At 41.0% G+C, this 15627-nt stretch overlaps 1 protein-coding gene across 1 annotated transcript in view; it reads right to left on the bottom strand.

Moving 5' to 3' along the window:
* The window catches only part of ano8b (anoctamin 8b), a 31050-nt gene extending 16872 nt beyond the window's left edge, over positions 1-14178 (bottom strand). The window contains exon 1 of the mRNA XM_034531149.1: positions 14004-14178. Within this exon, the coding sequence (XP_034387040.1) occupies positions 14004-14178 (175 nt within the window). The remainder of the gene's footprint in view (positions 1-14003) is intronic.
* Positions 14179-15627: the final 1449 nt, after the last annotated feature.

Here is a 15627-nt window from a genome sequence, read left to right as displayed (position 1 = left end):
TGCGTTCCTCCAGACTTGAATGAATATTGACTATTGTAGCTTCAACTCAGAATTTATTTATTAGCCTAGTATCATGGCTTAGCTATACTATTATTTTAACAGTCTCTTACTCTTAACTCTCTTGGTTTTCATCTAAAATGTTTTATATTTGTAAAATAAAGTAAAAAAGAAAGTCATTGAAGATGCAGAGAGGATGCCTTCAAAACACATTTGGCAGAAGATATTTTCTGTCAAAATAAATCAAAACACGTTAGTGTTACAAACTTGAACAGACCTAGACTTAAAGGTATAGCATTACTATTTAAAGGATCCCTCTTCAGTACTTACAAAGAGGTTCTGACAACTTAATCTGGTTCCACAGCGCTCTTCCCCTCTGAAGAACATTTTCAAACATCAGAACGGGCCGAACAGGAAACAGCGCAAGGTATTTTTGACTATTTAATCTTGAGTGGTACTCCCAGATACTGAAATCTGACTGCCTGGTCCACTGTGCTTGAGATGAAATGCTGCAGGCAGTGGTGCGACATGACAGCAATTCTAATCGAGTTCTGTATTCATCGCTGAGGGCAACGCACACAGCAGACACACACTCCTGGTACAGCCAACAGATTGGTTTCACCACAATGCTTCAGTTTAAAAGCCACACTACTGAACATGTGTTCAGGTCTTTTGCATGCATTTGTGTGTTTGTATTTGGTTGAAGATAGATATTGATTCGTACAGGCCTACTCAGATGGGCCAGTCTTACAGATACGTGTCTGCATGTGTAAAAAGTCTGTTTTCTACCATCTCTCAGCTGCCATGGAAAAGTAGTTTCCTCAAAGCAGTCCATATGAAACAACGGCCATAACAGCCTGGCGGGATCAGAAAGGGTTTTCAGGGTGCATGTTAAGTAAAACATTGGCAATCTATGGTATGTTTCTGGTCACTAATAAAAGTCAGATATTAACTGTGCTTTGGTCTCCTCCAGCTCTTGGGGGAAATGTACTTCTTCTGTCAGTTTGGTTCAGAGCAGGAAGTTTACAGAGCTTTTTCTTTCTTTCTGCAGCTGAAAATAATGCTGATGAGAATAGAAAGTCTGAACCAAAACAATGAGCTAAAAGAAGCTATAGCTTTGTAGAGCTGAGGGAAACTGCAGTCAGGTGCATAGTTTGTATCTGCGAGTAAAAATAGTGATGTGATACATTGTCAATAATGATTCAGTTCACTGAATATACAACATATCATCACCATTTTGATTTTGAGTCAACCATTACTAACAATCCTTTTTTTTAAAACTCATTTGCTTTTCATTATGCCCATCTTCCCTTCTACGATTGATTGGAGGAGGGTAATCAATTTGGATTGATCGCTTTTTCCCAGGTTTACCTCAAGTGTTCTTGAATAGTGCCACAGATATTGTGTACATGAAGATTTTACACTGAAAAACATGTGATGTTCAAATGGTTTGAGTTGTTCAGTACATGTTTAAAAATTGCATCCAGTTTTCTAAATGATTTCATTACAGCCAAGTTGGGTAATCTGTAAATACATAAATGTTGTTTATGTTCATAAAATGAAATGATATTGCCCTGTAACAGAAACCAGGGAACCGTTGAGCATGTTGGCCCAGAACTAGCAGTGATGCAGATAAAGCCTGTAATACTCACGGCTTCACAGTGCGACGACTGTTTCAGGGCTGGCACTTATAAGACAGCAGCCAGACAGGCATAACAAGCAGGGTGTCTTTCTGAGATCTCAGTTGCTCTCTGAAGCATTTCTGTGGGGTATTTATCTCTCTGTGTGTGCACACAGGTATTTGTCTATGGGCATGTGTGTGAGCCTTAGATATAAAGTGCTAGATTAATAGAAACTCAGGCGAAGCCCTCAGAAGTGAAGGTTACAGACACTAAAGGAAAGACTTCACGATGCATACACTGTCTTCGCTGCTTTTGGGACTTTTCTGAAAACTCTCAGGGGCTGGGAGCACCTTGTGTTTTCTCCATAAATATGACACTAAAGGCTTAATTTCTTACTTACTTAAGGGTGTTGTGCAGAACTCCTTAAAAAGTTTAAGGCATTTACTCCATTGAGATTTGATAGCGATAATAGTCTACAGTTTCCATGGAGACCACCTTCCAGATAGTTTTAGAAAAATGGCATGATAAAATTTTGTCAGAGGAGGAAAATATTCTTCTTCAAAAAAATGTGTTTCATCCACAAATAAACAGAAGACATTGAATGTGGGAGCATATTGCAACCATAAAGAAGTGCGCCGTTATCGCATCTTCCTTTTGTTTTGACGGAAATGTTTGTTCAGCAGACGGTTAAGGGCCTTTGCAACGCCTGCGCCCTCGCATAAAACCGTAGAAGAGCAATCATTAATTGCAAATGGGCAGGAAGAGCCATATTCCATTTATTTATTTATTTGTAGAAATGATCATGTGAATATTCTATATAAAACTAACCACTTTATTTTTTCAGAAAGTTGATGAAAAATAAAGAAAACCACAACAGTGACAAATACAGCACTTTGTACTACAAACCTACAGGCGCTTAAATAAGATGTATGCATTTTCTTTATAACGGTAGAAATAGACTGTTATCTAATTTCAAGTTATAAATTCACATATCATTCCTTAAGAAAGTTGCAGCAACACAGGGAACCAATGCAACAGAATGAAAATGTGTCAGTTAAAGTCATGACCTGCAAGCTCCTTGTTTTTTCTGAAAATCCATTTGGTGATTAGCAATTGCTTTAGTGTTTTGTAGGAACCACTCATTGACACTGCAGCTACTTCCTACTGTACATTTAATCTGCCTTGTTCCTGACACGCTGCTGCTGTAAATCAGCAGAGGAGGAAAATAGAATATAGGATGTTTTCCCCCCATGAACCACACATGGCATTAGCAGTAATAGGATAATAACAGTAAGATATTATAATGTATTTTATGCATCTAGTTCTTTAGGAAATATTATACTTCTATCTCACGGTCTGGATTTAGGCTGGGCATAAAGGTCCCTTGTTTGTTTAACCAAGTATGCAAGATATTTGCTGAGTCACCGCTGCTGGTGTATAATTACAGGTGTAATCAAGTGGTCACTTTACCTGAAAGCCTTTCTTAGTATTTATACACATAGCATTAACGTGAAACAAAACAAGAGAACACCAAAGCAGTCTGTGGGCATAACATGTGGAATAGATTTTTTATTTAATTTGGGTTCACATCACAAATAAACTAAATACTAATATACCGTTCCATTCGCTGCCTATCATGGATCCACTGTTAACAGTGGCACCGTAGTGCATACATTACAGCTAAAATCATTTAAGAGACTAAATGTTCCGCCTTTCTCAGTTTCTGAGGCCTGCAGTGTAAATTTAATGCACTGATGTCATGCTGAGGAATTGTACTTTCAAATGCACCTTGAGGAAAAAAAGCCTTTTTTAAATATGCCTGGCAGCAGTATGTATTTCCTGGGAGGCTGGAGACTTGAATAGGATTTCTATATTTTCAGCAGCGAGTCATTTGGACTCTTATCCAGCCAGTCAGACAGAGACGCAGATAGAGAGACGCAAACAGACATAATGTAATAAAAGCCAGACATACTGACTGAACTCTGCAGAGACAATTTAGTCAGGAGGAAAATATTTCTTTTATCACAACTACTGACCGTGTGAATGAAACAAATTACCCTATTAGAATGATTACATCCGTAAGTGGGACAAAGAGCCTAACCAGGTTCAAACACCCAACAATTTCCTTAATTAGAATAATTTCCAGCCCTGACTGTATATCGCCATCCTGTACACAGTCGTACAGTCACCAACCGGTTCCCAACTCCCATAAAACACACACATAAAAAAAAAAAAAAACATCACTGTAGAGAGGTTCAACGACAACATGCATACTGAGTCATCAAATCATGCAGCTGAAATGTCTGAAATAAATACCAAATCAGACCGCTCCACCTGTGAAGATTATGTGAATCAAGCTTTGGATTCTGCAACTGCAGCCTACATGTCTTGAGGGGAAAAAAGCAAACCTTAACCCAATGTTCCTCTTATCTGTCCCTGTCTCCTTCTCCATCTTCTCCCTCCCTGCTGGTTCCTCCAACTTCCAAACACTGAATCACAACAGCCACCTGCACCCTCCCATGGCATGGTACACAGTCTGCATACATGTTGGCACCAAATTGACAAACACTCCCAATTCCACATTGCATCTCTCTTTTCCACTGGCAGCTGCACACACAGATGTGTTTAAGATTATATGAAAGGCCCCTCTTCCCTTTGCAGCAGAGCACTCCACATGTCTTTTTTTGCTTTCTTTCACCTAAGTCTGCTCGCCTCTCAGTCTCTCTCCCTACTCTCAATATATTTGTGTTGCTATCATCCCTGCCTCTTTCTCTCATCCAAATCCTCTCGCTTTGCCCCGCTGGGCAGAATCGCTCAGTCCCTCCTTCTCTCCATGCATTCTTTTTATCTCTCTCTCAGCTCTCCTGCCTTTCCTCTCACCCAGGCTGTCTCAAGAGGTATTTGTCATCATCGTGGACATGTAGCTCCATGATGCCTTCAAATGGGCAGAGGGAAAGAAGGGAGTTGATGCTTGGTGGTGATACAAATAAACATGAGTTAACAAAGTGCAGATGCTTCAGTGCCAAAGCACTAACGCAACATTGTTTTTTGCAAAAGCTTCATTTCTGCCTTTGGCCTTACAAAAACGTATCTCTCACTACTCAGTGAAAATTGACAATCAACGGACTGAAGTACATACAAAAGATAAGGTGACAAGTTTCCTGTCAAAGACAAATTACATTCAGATAGGCACAATATCAGCTGTGAAAAAGCATTAAATCAAAACTGGTTTCCTTTAATATATATAAAAGTTTAAATTCAGGTCTACTACATTCTTCTTTCTCTAGCCATTTATAACCACAACATTCTTAGCATCTAATTTATCCCAATTAAACAGAGGCAGGACAGCTTTACTGTAATCCAAAAGAAACTAAACATTATTTTTACATTTAGAACCGTAAACAAAAAACCAACACAGGACTAAGAGGTCTGTGAGTTTGTACGTAAAGATACCAGTGCTTTGAGCTAAATGCTAACAGTAGCATGCTAACATCCTCAAAATCACAATACTAACATGCTGACGTTTAGCAGCTGTTATGTTTCTTATGTGTATCCTCTTAGTTTAGCATGTTAACAACCTAACATTTGCTGATTAGCTTAAATGCTCCTTTCATGCAATAATGGGAAGAACAGGAAAACCATTACTCCAACTTGTTGGAGTCAACGTATTACTCCAATATGGATCCCCAACTGCTAGCCTTGTAGTCATATCAAATGTATTAGCTTTGAGATTTGTCATGCATTTGTGGTATTTTGTGAACAAATGAAACCAAATACAAAACAGTCTTCAGCTCTTATTTGCTGATTGATTGGATTAGATTTAATGACTATGAGGGCTTTGTAGACATGTTGTCAGTAGTTTATCAATGATTATTTAGTTATATAGTGACAAAGTAGGAGATATCATAGCTGTCAGAAATTCCTGATATCTCCGACTCAGAAAGACATGTCAGAGGATGGTGTGATGATTTTTTACCACCCGAATGCTCAGATGCATAAACACAAATTACAGCTGAGGTTGAATGTCCAAAGTTTTGCAGGTATTTGGTCATAAACCAAAGTATTGGAGAAATTAAAAACAATGCTGTCTTTAGATGAAAAGTATTTTTTAGATGAAAAATTATATTGCCGTACCCAGAACTACGCTGCTAGAGTGGCTAAAGCCATCACTAGAGGAACTTGTTCTTAGATAAAATAACCTGTATATGATGTAATTGAGATTAGGAGTGTGTTTCTTCGGGAGGTGTCAGTTCCACCTTTGTGACAAATGGGATGAAGATGTCAATGCTAGTGGATGTCAGAACTCCAGTTTCCTCATTAACAGGCGCATGGAGGATAATAGGGGCTCGTCCTTGGCCTCAAAATAACAATGATTACATGTGATACTCGAGCCGCCCGTGGCTGCAGGCCAAGAGAAGGACAAGAGGAGACCAGAAAAGAGCCACAGTGCTCACACAGCAGAATAGTTGAAGTATCACTTTTCCCCCATCCCATCTTCTTTCTCTCTTTTTGTCCTCCCTCGTCGTTTAATTTGCCTCCTTCATTTCCTACTCTGTGTGGTGGGTCTTTCTGGGTTAGCTGGTTAATTTGGGTGAGCTACAGTATCTCAGTAAAGAAGCAGGGAATGAGCTGTCATATCTGTTGAAGGTAGTGTTAAATGAGGGAAATGATGCAGTCTACTATGAACAGAAGTGGCCACTGTTGAATAGTAATTCAACACTGGCCAGTTGATGCAGACTCCTCCATCAGACAACCACAGGCTGGTTATCTAACTGGCTGAATTGAGCATTGTCAGGGAGGGATTACGAATTATGAATAAGCGAGTGGCGATGATGAATATAGTGGGGTGAATAGCAGCCTTTGTGGAGCAAAAAAACCTTCTTGTTGAGTAGTGGACAGCTGCAAAAGGGAAGGAAGTGTTTTCTGATTAACACACATAACAAAGGGACAAGGATTACACACAGAAACAATGCAAACACGTCCTAGCGGTCATTTCTGTGTTATGTGAAGCAGTTTAAGGATCCCTGCAGGACCAAGGTTTCCAGGTATGATATTCAGATACAGCATGGCCAAATACCTGGATGACAAATACAGTTGATGGAATTGATATTCTAGTCTATTGACGCTTATTGTCTTCTTGCCGAGAGTTCGATGCGAAGATCAATACTGCTCTCATATCTGTGGGTTCATTATGGAGCTAGAGCCATCAGCTGTTTAGCTTAGCTTAAGATAAATATGGGAAAAAGGGTGAAGCAGCTAGCCTAGCTGTGAGTATGTGTGTGTGTGTGTTTTTACAGATTTAACAGACAATAATAATTGAGCTTTAGAGGGGTTGGTAGGCGCCTTTGTTACCATGCGACAGAGCAATACTAGCTGTAGTTTCACTATTGCTTTCTACTTAGAGAGGACGTCGGTGTTGCTGCATCCTGTGCTTTGCATATAATATATATATATATTTTCCCCCTCATACCTGAATACTAACTAGCTGCAGCTTCCTTTTGAATAAACATGAGAGTAGTATGGGTCATGTAACTTATATATTTTTCCCAAAATATGTAACTATTAAACTTGAAGGTTTTAGGAGGTGGGGGCCTGCTGCATGGCAATGCAAATTTAATCACTATGGCACACACATTGTTCTTATTCAGAGCACACAAAAGGTCATATGGAGGACCCAACAACTGAGGCGAAAACAGACTCATACATTTTTAAGGAGCTTTAACAAAGGGCATTAGTGCCTGATGTCGTCGTTTTACTGTATATCTGACTCCCTGTAGCAAACTCAAACCTAGCAACCTTTGTCTAGGAAAGTTGTACTACATCTTTTTTGTGAAAGTTAATTGAATTATGGGAAGAAATATATAAATTAGATTGCTTTCATCAAAATTGAGGGGCTCTAGTTTTCAGGAGGTCATTCATAATTATAATCATTAGATAATCAGCCACTGTGTGGTGACAAAATCCAATCAGCATCAGGCAAACTACTACAAAAAGGATGCTGGGCAGTAGGAGAGGAAGTGATAATAAAGATTGAATTTAGATGGCTGACTGACTCTTTATGATGGTACAATATTCTATTCCTGGACAGGAAAAATGGGAGGGAGGCTCAGAGTCCAATCAATACTCAGAGGAACCAGTGATTATTGTACATTACAGCATTCCTCCCATTTCCTTTCCCACACAATGACAAGCAGAGGAAGACATCTTTAATGATGCTTTGATTTATTGTGCCTTTCAAAAAAGAGCTTGAGGAAGATCTATGCAGCATTTCATTCTAATATATTTAACGCTGGAGGAATGTAACATGAGTAGTGCTGTTTATAATGACTGGTTCATCAGAAACTAGTGTAGGTTTGAGCGAATTCAACTGGAGCAGCTGATTTTACAGTTTTACAATTTCGCTACAAGCTAATTATTAATATTCTCTATGTGAATGGAGGCAGTTATACTCAGAAACCTTCAGACAAACAACAAGCTGTTGACTGTTGAGGAAAGTGTAAAACTGGAGATAAAATGCTCTTAAATGCCAATAACGATGTGGCAATGCTGTTTATGTTCCTTGACAACCAATCTCTTCAGCCTCACTGCACAATCGCAGCCTTTTCTAAAGGAAAGGACAGGAGTAAAAGCTGCAGCAAGCAGAACCCAGTGCACCAGAATCCTGATTGTCTGACTTTATGAGGATTGTATCCAACCCAACAGGCGTGTTGTTGTTGACGGCACATAAAGTACATGTTGTTTTGTATGTTGTGGACTGAACAGTAAACAAAAAGATAAGGAGAAAGGAGGAAAAAGAGGGGTAAAGGCAGTGGGAAGTTAAATGAAAGCCTGTACTTTACTGTTGAAGGCTTTCATCAGTCAACATTGACAGTGTGCAAACATATGACCTGGAATAGCATGTTTCTCCCTTGGTTGTAAAAAGGCTTTCACCACATTCAAATTCTTATTGAAGGCAGGGGCCAGAATCTGACTGGACTTTTCAGACGAGGAACAAAAGATGCAAACCTGTACTGAACAAAAAGGAGAAGAGTGAAAACTACCTCAGTACTAATCACACACTCCAACCTCTCCTACCCCACTGACACTCCATTGGCCCAGTCAGTGCAAACTCAATCTGATAAGGGATGCTTTGTTTGAACCGACAGAACTTTCTTTATTAAATTCAACCCCAAAGCTCCCAAAGATGACAGGGTGTATTATGGGAAACTGTGCATAAAATGATGCACAAGACGTCACGAATATTTCCACTTGATGGAATGGTGCAATCATTAAAACATTGAGTCTTGGGTTTAACTTCTCTACCAACCAAACACTTGTAAAAATATAGACACAGGAGAGAGTTAAGAGGGAAACAAGAACAATAGAGATGACAAAAACCTACAATACAGACTGAGACTGGGGGCTTAAAGATTCCCTTGCTTCTCATTGACTGGCTCTGACATGGACAATATGTCTAGTTATTAGCTGCGGGAGAAAGAGCTTTTCTGCCCCATGTGTTGTATGTTACACTTTCATGGTCTTTTAGAATTCTCTAGAGGCCGCAAAGTGGCTAATGTGGAGCAATTAGTACGACTGGGGCTAAAAACAGCATTCTCCCATTGTATTTCTCATGACTTTGCTAAGCAACTACCAAAAATTAAATATAATCCAGGCCTTGTTCGTATAGTCACAGAGGACAAAGGACAGGGTGACCGAATGCACTACTTTTCCCTTCAGGAATGCAATATCGGTTACACACAGGAGGAGGCTGGTTATTGACTCTGCTTGGATCCCATAATGGAGCCTAAACTCCCTGATAAGGTCTCTGCGACATGTCACTGAATCCACACGAGGCAGGAGACAAGCGACACCAACACCACTCTCTGAGCTTGGAGTGCATTAAGCTCTGGAGTGTGCATTATCATTTTCTTCTTACAGTTTGATAATCTTCACGGCAATAAATGGAAGAAGTGTACATTTTCAGAGAGCATGGATGGGGATTTTGAAGTTGGTTGGCTAGAGGCAAAGATGCATTATGGCTGATGTGATTAAGATATTAAAAACATGAGAATCTAGGGCAAGTGAATCACCACTGGCAAGACAAAGGCTTTATCACAACTCTTCCTACCACATACCTAATGGCTCAGGATACAGGTATCTACACAGCAGTTACAGGGGGATACTGTAACCTGGAGGTGTCTCATAGTGTGGGAGGCTACATGTATGGGATCATCTTTACATTTGGAGAGAACCAAGCAAACAAGATTCAGATAACAAAAAGCCCACTGAGCTGATGGTCGGAGGGTGCAGCCACACTGATCTGTCACTAAACGGATAGAAATTAACAGATCGTGCTGCTCTCACTTTGTTTAAGAATGTATTTGATGCAAGAAACACTCATTGTTTAAATGCATAATGGCAACTCAGAAACATATTGATCATCTCCAAAACTGGCTAATAAGCACATGGCCCTGTGCAACAAACATAACCTCCTCAGTGAAAGAACAGACAGACACAAAAAGCTCAACCAAGGTCACATGGCTTTACAAGACAGCCTTTCTGGGAAATAAATCCTAGTTGTTTTTTCCTGATACAGACTGATGCCTCAAATCAGGGTACCAACAGAGAACACTATGCTGTCTTTTCCAAAAATGGTAATCTGAATATCACACAGTGTGGAACTAATTGGACTCATTTTTACATAATTTAACATAAAGGCAGGGATTCCTGTGACACCAAAAAACGAAGTCAACTGCCCACCACGACTGAATTACTCTAACCGATGGCGGAAACAAAGACATTTTGACATTGATGAAAAAACTAAATTTAATGTGGATCGGCCACATAATGGCCAATTCATAAGGTCAGTATTGGATAGATGCATCCTTAATTCTCACATAAACAAGAGGTGATGGATTAAGGATGCATCTGCAGAAGAAAGATGAGTTTGGGTGGTTTGCTTGAGCAGATGCCGCCACTATGCTTGGAAATAGACCATGAAGTAAATGTACCAGTCACACAAACTAATATCTATTAAAATGACGGAAGCATTAACTGCTGTGTTTACCTTCATCTGACCGGCAGCTACTTCACTGCAACGATCTTTCTAAATCAAGCTCATAATAAATATGAAGTGTTATCACAAGGAGCAAGCCACTTAGTGTTATAGTTAGCCTGATGGTCTGCTTAATTCTATCATAAAATGTCTTCCCCATCAATAACTGGTTCACCAGAGTAATCTGACCATCCAGGTAAGATTAATAAAGCTTCAACATTGCAAGCAGCAAGGTCACCACACAGAGAGGCGATTTTCCTCACTCGCTAATGCAGCTAATGTGCAGCTCAGTACTTATTCTATATGGGGAGATGAGAACGAGAAGATATTCCTGGGGAGCATGCAGTGAGACGGGCAAAGAGATGCAGAGAGGCATTAAGTTTAGAGACATTAGGCACTGCTGTCATTATATCATACTGCATTATATTCATCGTGGGAGGGCACAACACCAATGGTTCAGTCTGTCTGCTGCTGTGTAAAAATGTTTTTCTTTTGAAGAGTTCAGTGTGATGCTTTTCCTCTCAACACCACTGTGTGACACTGAACCTGACTAAATCTGTCTGGAGCAAAGCTGAGGTGTTCTACTGAAGAGGCAGTGAGAGCAGGAGAGAAGAGCCCTGGCTAAAAGTCTATATATGAGTGCAGATCCCTGCTTAATAAATTGTTGTTGTGCATTTTGCAGACTGTAAAGTGCACATAAATCATGCCAAGCATCGAGGATGGAGTTAAATAAGTATACCTAGATGAAAATGGGCCCTTCAGATCCCCCTACTTCCTCAGAAAAGACCTTCACTACCGGCTCAGAACATGGGTGAAAAAAGATTTTACTGTAATAATGAGACACACTTTTGAATTACTGAAGTATTTTAGACACCGTCCTGACAAGTGAAACAAACTACTTAGTTGTCATGTGCACACCATTTTATTAAGCCCAAAGTTTCAGCAGTCCACATCAAAAAGCTTAAACATGAAGATGAAAAACATAATTAAAGTACAAATGTAATTTATAGTACAATAGAGAGAATGAAAATTGCAACGCTTTTTGGGAATATATTCAGATACCGAATGTTGGGCTCCAATCCATCTTTTTCCATTGTGAGAATCTCATCATATATCCTTACAAATGTCCTAAATCCTAAATCCTAAATCACTGCACTGGCTGATTTGGCAACCACAAATTACATGACCAGATTTACATAACCCAGAATCTTATCAACAGTAGCCTCAAAAGGAACACAAACTAATTGGTGCGACTGTTACGTCGCGTTTTCTAATGATGGCCGCTTAATTAATCTTTGAAATGTTGGCTAGTGAGTGTTGGAATTACAAAGGAAGAGAGGATCAAAGTCATTCCACTCTACTGTGGGGTGGGGGATTAGGAAAATGTGGTGGAGGAATGGAGACAATCGAGCATCCAAGTCTCTTCTGAGGAAAATCCTTTCAGGCTGGAACCAAAATCTCCACTGGAGAAATCATTCTGACTTGCGGCTGTGTGAGCTGACTGACACTCACACGAGTGAGGATGGTTATGTGATATCAGGGTCCCCAAACCCAATCCTTCTGCCTCATGACCAATGCCAGGAAAGATAAAGGCAAGTGGGGCCAGGAGGTTTCCAGAGGGCAAAACCCTCTTGCCCAACCTTTCATACTTTTTGTTTGTTTTTTGTCTCAGACTTTTGTTTACCTTCCCCAGGGCTGTTAATCATGCATTCACTGTCAGACATAATATTCTCACAAAAAAAGAGCAAATTTGAATCTGACAGCAACTTAACACAAGGCAGGTGGTCCTGATGCATGGGGAGGCAAGTTCTGCCCCAAAAAAAGGAAATATAATGTCTTCTTTATTATTGTACCCTTTTTATACAAATTATGCTTTTTAGTTGGGGTTCTTTTTACTTGTATTAGTTAGAGTACTCTTTCGAGAAAACCTAAATGTGTTCATTACTGTTATCTTTGTGACTGTGTTCATTCGTTGAATGATTACAGGTATAATGAGGGAGCAGCGTGTGGCTGTAAATTCTCACATGAGCGTGCGTGAGATGGTTCGACCCAGCAATCAAAGTGCATTGGCCCCCATTTATTAAGGATTTGGTACCAGTAAACTCTTAAGTGAGAGTGGATTTTTGCTATCTGCTTCTACCCTTCCAGGTGTAGGCTCCCAGTCCTCCTCTTTACCTCCAGTATTGCTATGAAATAAGAATAAACAAAGGGTCAGCAAACAAATACACTTTGCTGACCCTCCTGAAACCCATTTGGGACCCATGGAGCTACCACTGCATCAGGCTGCTCTTCCAGTCGGAAGCTCAAGTTACCTCGACCAAGTGTGGAAAGGGGCGCTCATCGGCTGACAGCCCACTGCTCCACTGCATCACTCTGCAGCATACTCGCAGGGAGCAGAGGCAGTCTGCACCCCACACACGAAAACAAGCCTGGTTCGGCAGCTGAGGCTCACACGGGCTAATACTGTGTTATGTTCCAAAAATAGCCTCACTTGCAATTCTCGCAACAAGACAACTATGATTTTGTCTATTCTGATGCACTATCAGGGTCATGGTGAGTAAACAGAAAGCATGTGTGTTATGCTTACCCTGTTAAAAGGTACATAATACTAGAATGGTAGGACTCCCTAAAGAATAATACAGGTATGACCCTGGGTTATAAACCACACATGCAACGGCACCAAGTTAAGACAATATCATTGTGAGAGCCTTTGTGGCTTAACCCTCAAATGACAAAACATGCACCTGCCCCATCCAATAGCATGGTTACCCACAGTGAGGCAAAAACGTGGAAATAGAAAGCGGCAGTGTCGTCAGGCTACACTAGTTTAGAAATCGCTGGATGACATCATGAAGTTCAAAAGCATTTGGTTACCTGGCAGATCTCACAATACAGAACTAAATGGAATCCACATAATCCACATAAATAAACACAACTAGCAGCCAATGGTAGCCTGCAAGCAGCCGAAAAAGATGCAGTGGGAAAAGAATTTAGCAAAAATTACTAGTAGCCTAGGCTACCAATAAACAGTGGGAATAGGCATGTCATGACAGGAGGTAACCGAGAATAAGGTCAAAAACAGACACTCGGATGTGACAAAATGTAGCCATTTTCCTGAATAAAAAAAAAAGCCACTGCTACACAGACATGCAATACAAGTCAAAAGCAATATTTAAAGGCCTGTAGTTTAATAAAGTGGTACTTTTGTGACGCCCTCGTGGAGACAAAAGAACGGTGCCGCGAGGTGTACGATGGTGCGGTACTCGTTTCCCAACATCACGTCCACCTGTCCTCTCTTCCTTTGTGCGCTTCCTAAACCGCATCGTCCAAAGCGAAAGGAGCACACTCACCCAGTACACCAGAGGAGCCTTGTGACGGGGCAGCGCCCGGCTCCGGCCTCTCCGCTTCTCCCTGCTGGGCTCGGTGTCGGTGACGGGAGCTCTCGGCGCCGTCGCCGCCGGTGGCCGCGCCACTGGCGGCCGCCGCGGCTGCAGCGCCAGTCGCTGCCGACCCCATGTCGGGCATGCTCTCTATCAGCGAGGAGCAACGGACGATGAAGATATTCTCCGGGAAATTGTACAATAGTATCGCATCTCAGGAGGAGGGCAACGCATGGGTGTAGCGCAGCGACCGGCGGGTGTCCGAGAGAAGGGTTAAATGAGTGTGAAAGTGAAGTGAAGGTTGTCGGTGCAGCGGGGGATCATCCTGGTGGTACTCTGGAGCAGGATGCGCGGCTAGATGGAGAGCTCTCCTCCTCGACGATGATAGAGGAGGGACAAAGAGAGGGATCGCGGAGGGGGGGGGGGGGGGGGGGGGGGGGGGGGGGCTGGGTGACACAGACACACACGCGCACACACACACAATTTACAACAATTCACCACAGCATCATGATTATTAGTATTGTCCCAGATTGTCTCTACAGCCATTTTTTTATTTATTGAGAAATTAAAATATAGTAAGGTTATGTTGCCTGGCTATTATTACAAAATTCCTTCATGCACAACCCACTTTAATATTTTAATAGTGTGTGTTTTTTTTCATACATGCATGTCCTTGCAGTCTCGCCGTTCTCCAGGAGAAATGTATAGTTTTTGCTCTACAGTGACCTCTGTCTTTCAGCAGCTAGGCCTGACATTTGTGCCAGAAATAGAATCCGCTTAGTTCACTAAAGCTAACAAAATGCATGGCTTATATTGATAATGTTTATGGGATATCCAAGTTGTCATGCTCTTTAAGAAATTGTACCTGCCACCTTTAATTTAATCACAAGCAGCAGGTCTATCAGGCTGGTAGTTTCTGTAGTCCAGCAGGTTGCTGTATTGTGAGAATGCACCCTGTCCTGGAAGAGTTAATTAATAGACGATGACTTATTCAAACCTGCAAAACATATCTTCGTAGATACAAATTGTATTGACAATAGGGACAAGTATGTCTCTTCACTTCAGTCCACTGGATATTCTCTATGCAGAACCTGTACTAGTCATCATTTCATATCTACACCATCAACATAATCAAAGTATAAGCTTACTTGACAAAGCAAACAGTTGCCTGATGTCTTTTATAATGAGCAAACAATGGTCAACCTATGTCAAAGCAAGCCTACGCCCAAACACATCCTTCAAATCAAACACTGATGGAGCAGTCTCAGTCGGTGGACCCTTTGTAAAATATACAGTATGTTTCTGTCATAAACGGTCATGTACAGTTTTACAACCAGTGGAGGAGATATTAAACTGCGTGCAAGGTGTGTTAGGAGGGTAGAGGTAATTTGTTCCTAGAAAAGAAAATTTCACTTTTTTATTAAGATCCCCATGTTAACAGTATTTTTGATCAGAATAGACACATGTTTGTGTATTGATGGTGCTCAACAGCTGCAAGGTGGCTTTGTGCACACAGAGCAGCCTATAAATGATTGCAATCTTAGGCTAAATATTGCTCCCAGGGCCTCGGGCCATGTTTCTTCAGCATGTACAC

Source organism: Cyclopterus lumpus, chromosome 4 (assembly GCF_009769545.1).
Source record: "Cyclopterus lumpus isolate fCycLum1 chromosome 4, fCycLum1.pri, whole genome shotgun sequence".
NCBI lineage: Eukaryota > Metazoa > Chordata > Actinopteri > Perciformes > Cyclopteridae > Cyclopterus > Cyclopterus lumpus.
Note: the sequence above shows the minus strand (reverse complement) of the source record. Positions and strands in the feature narration are given on the sequence as shown.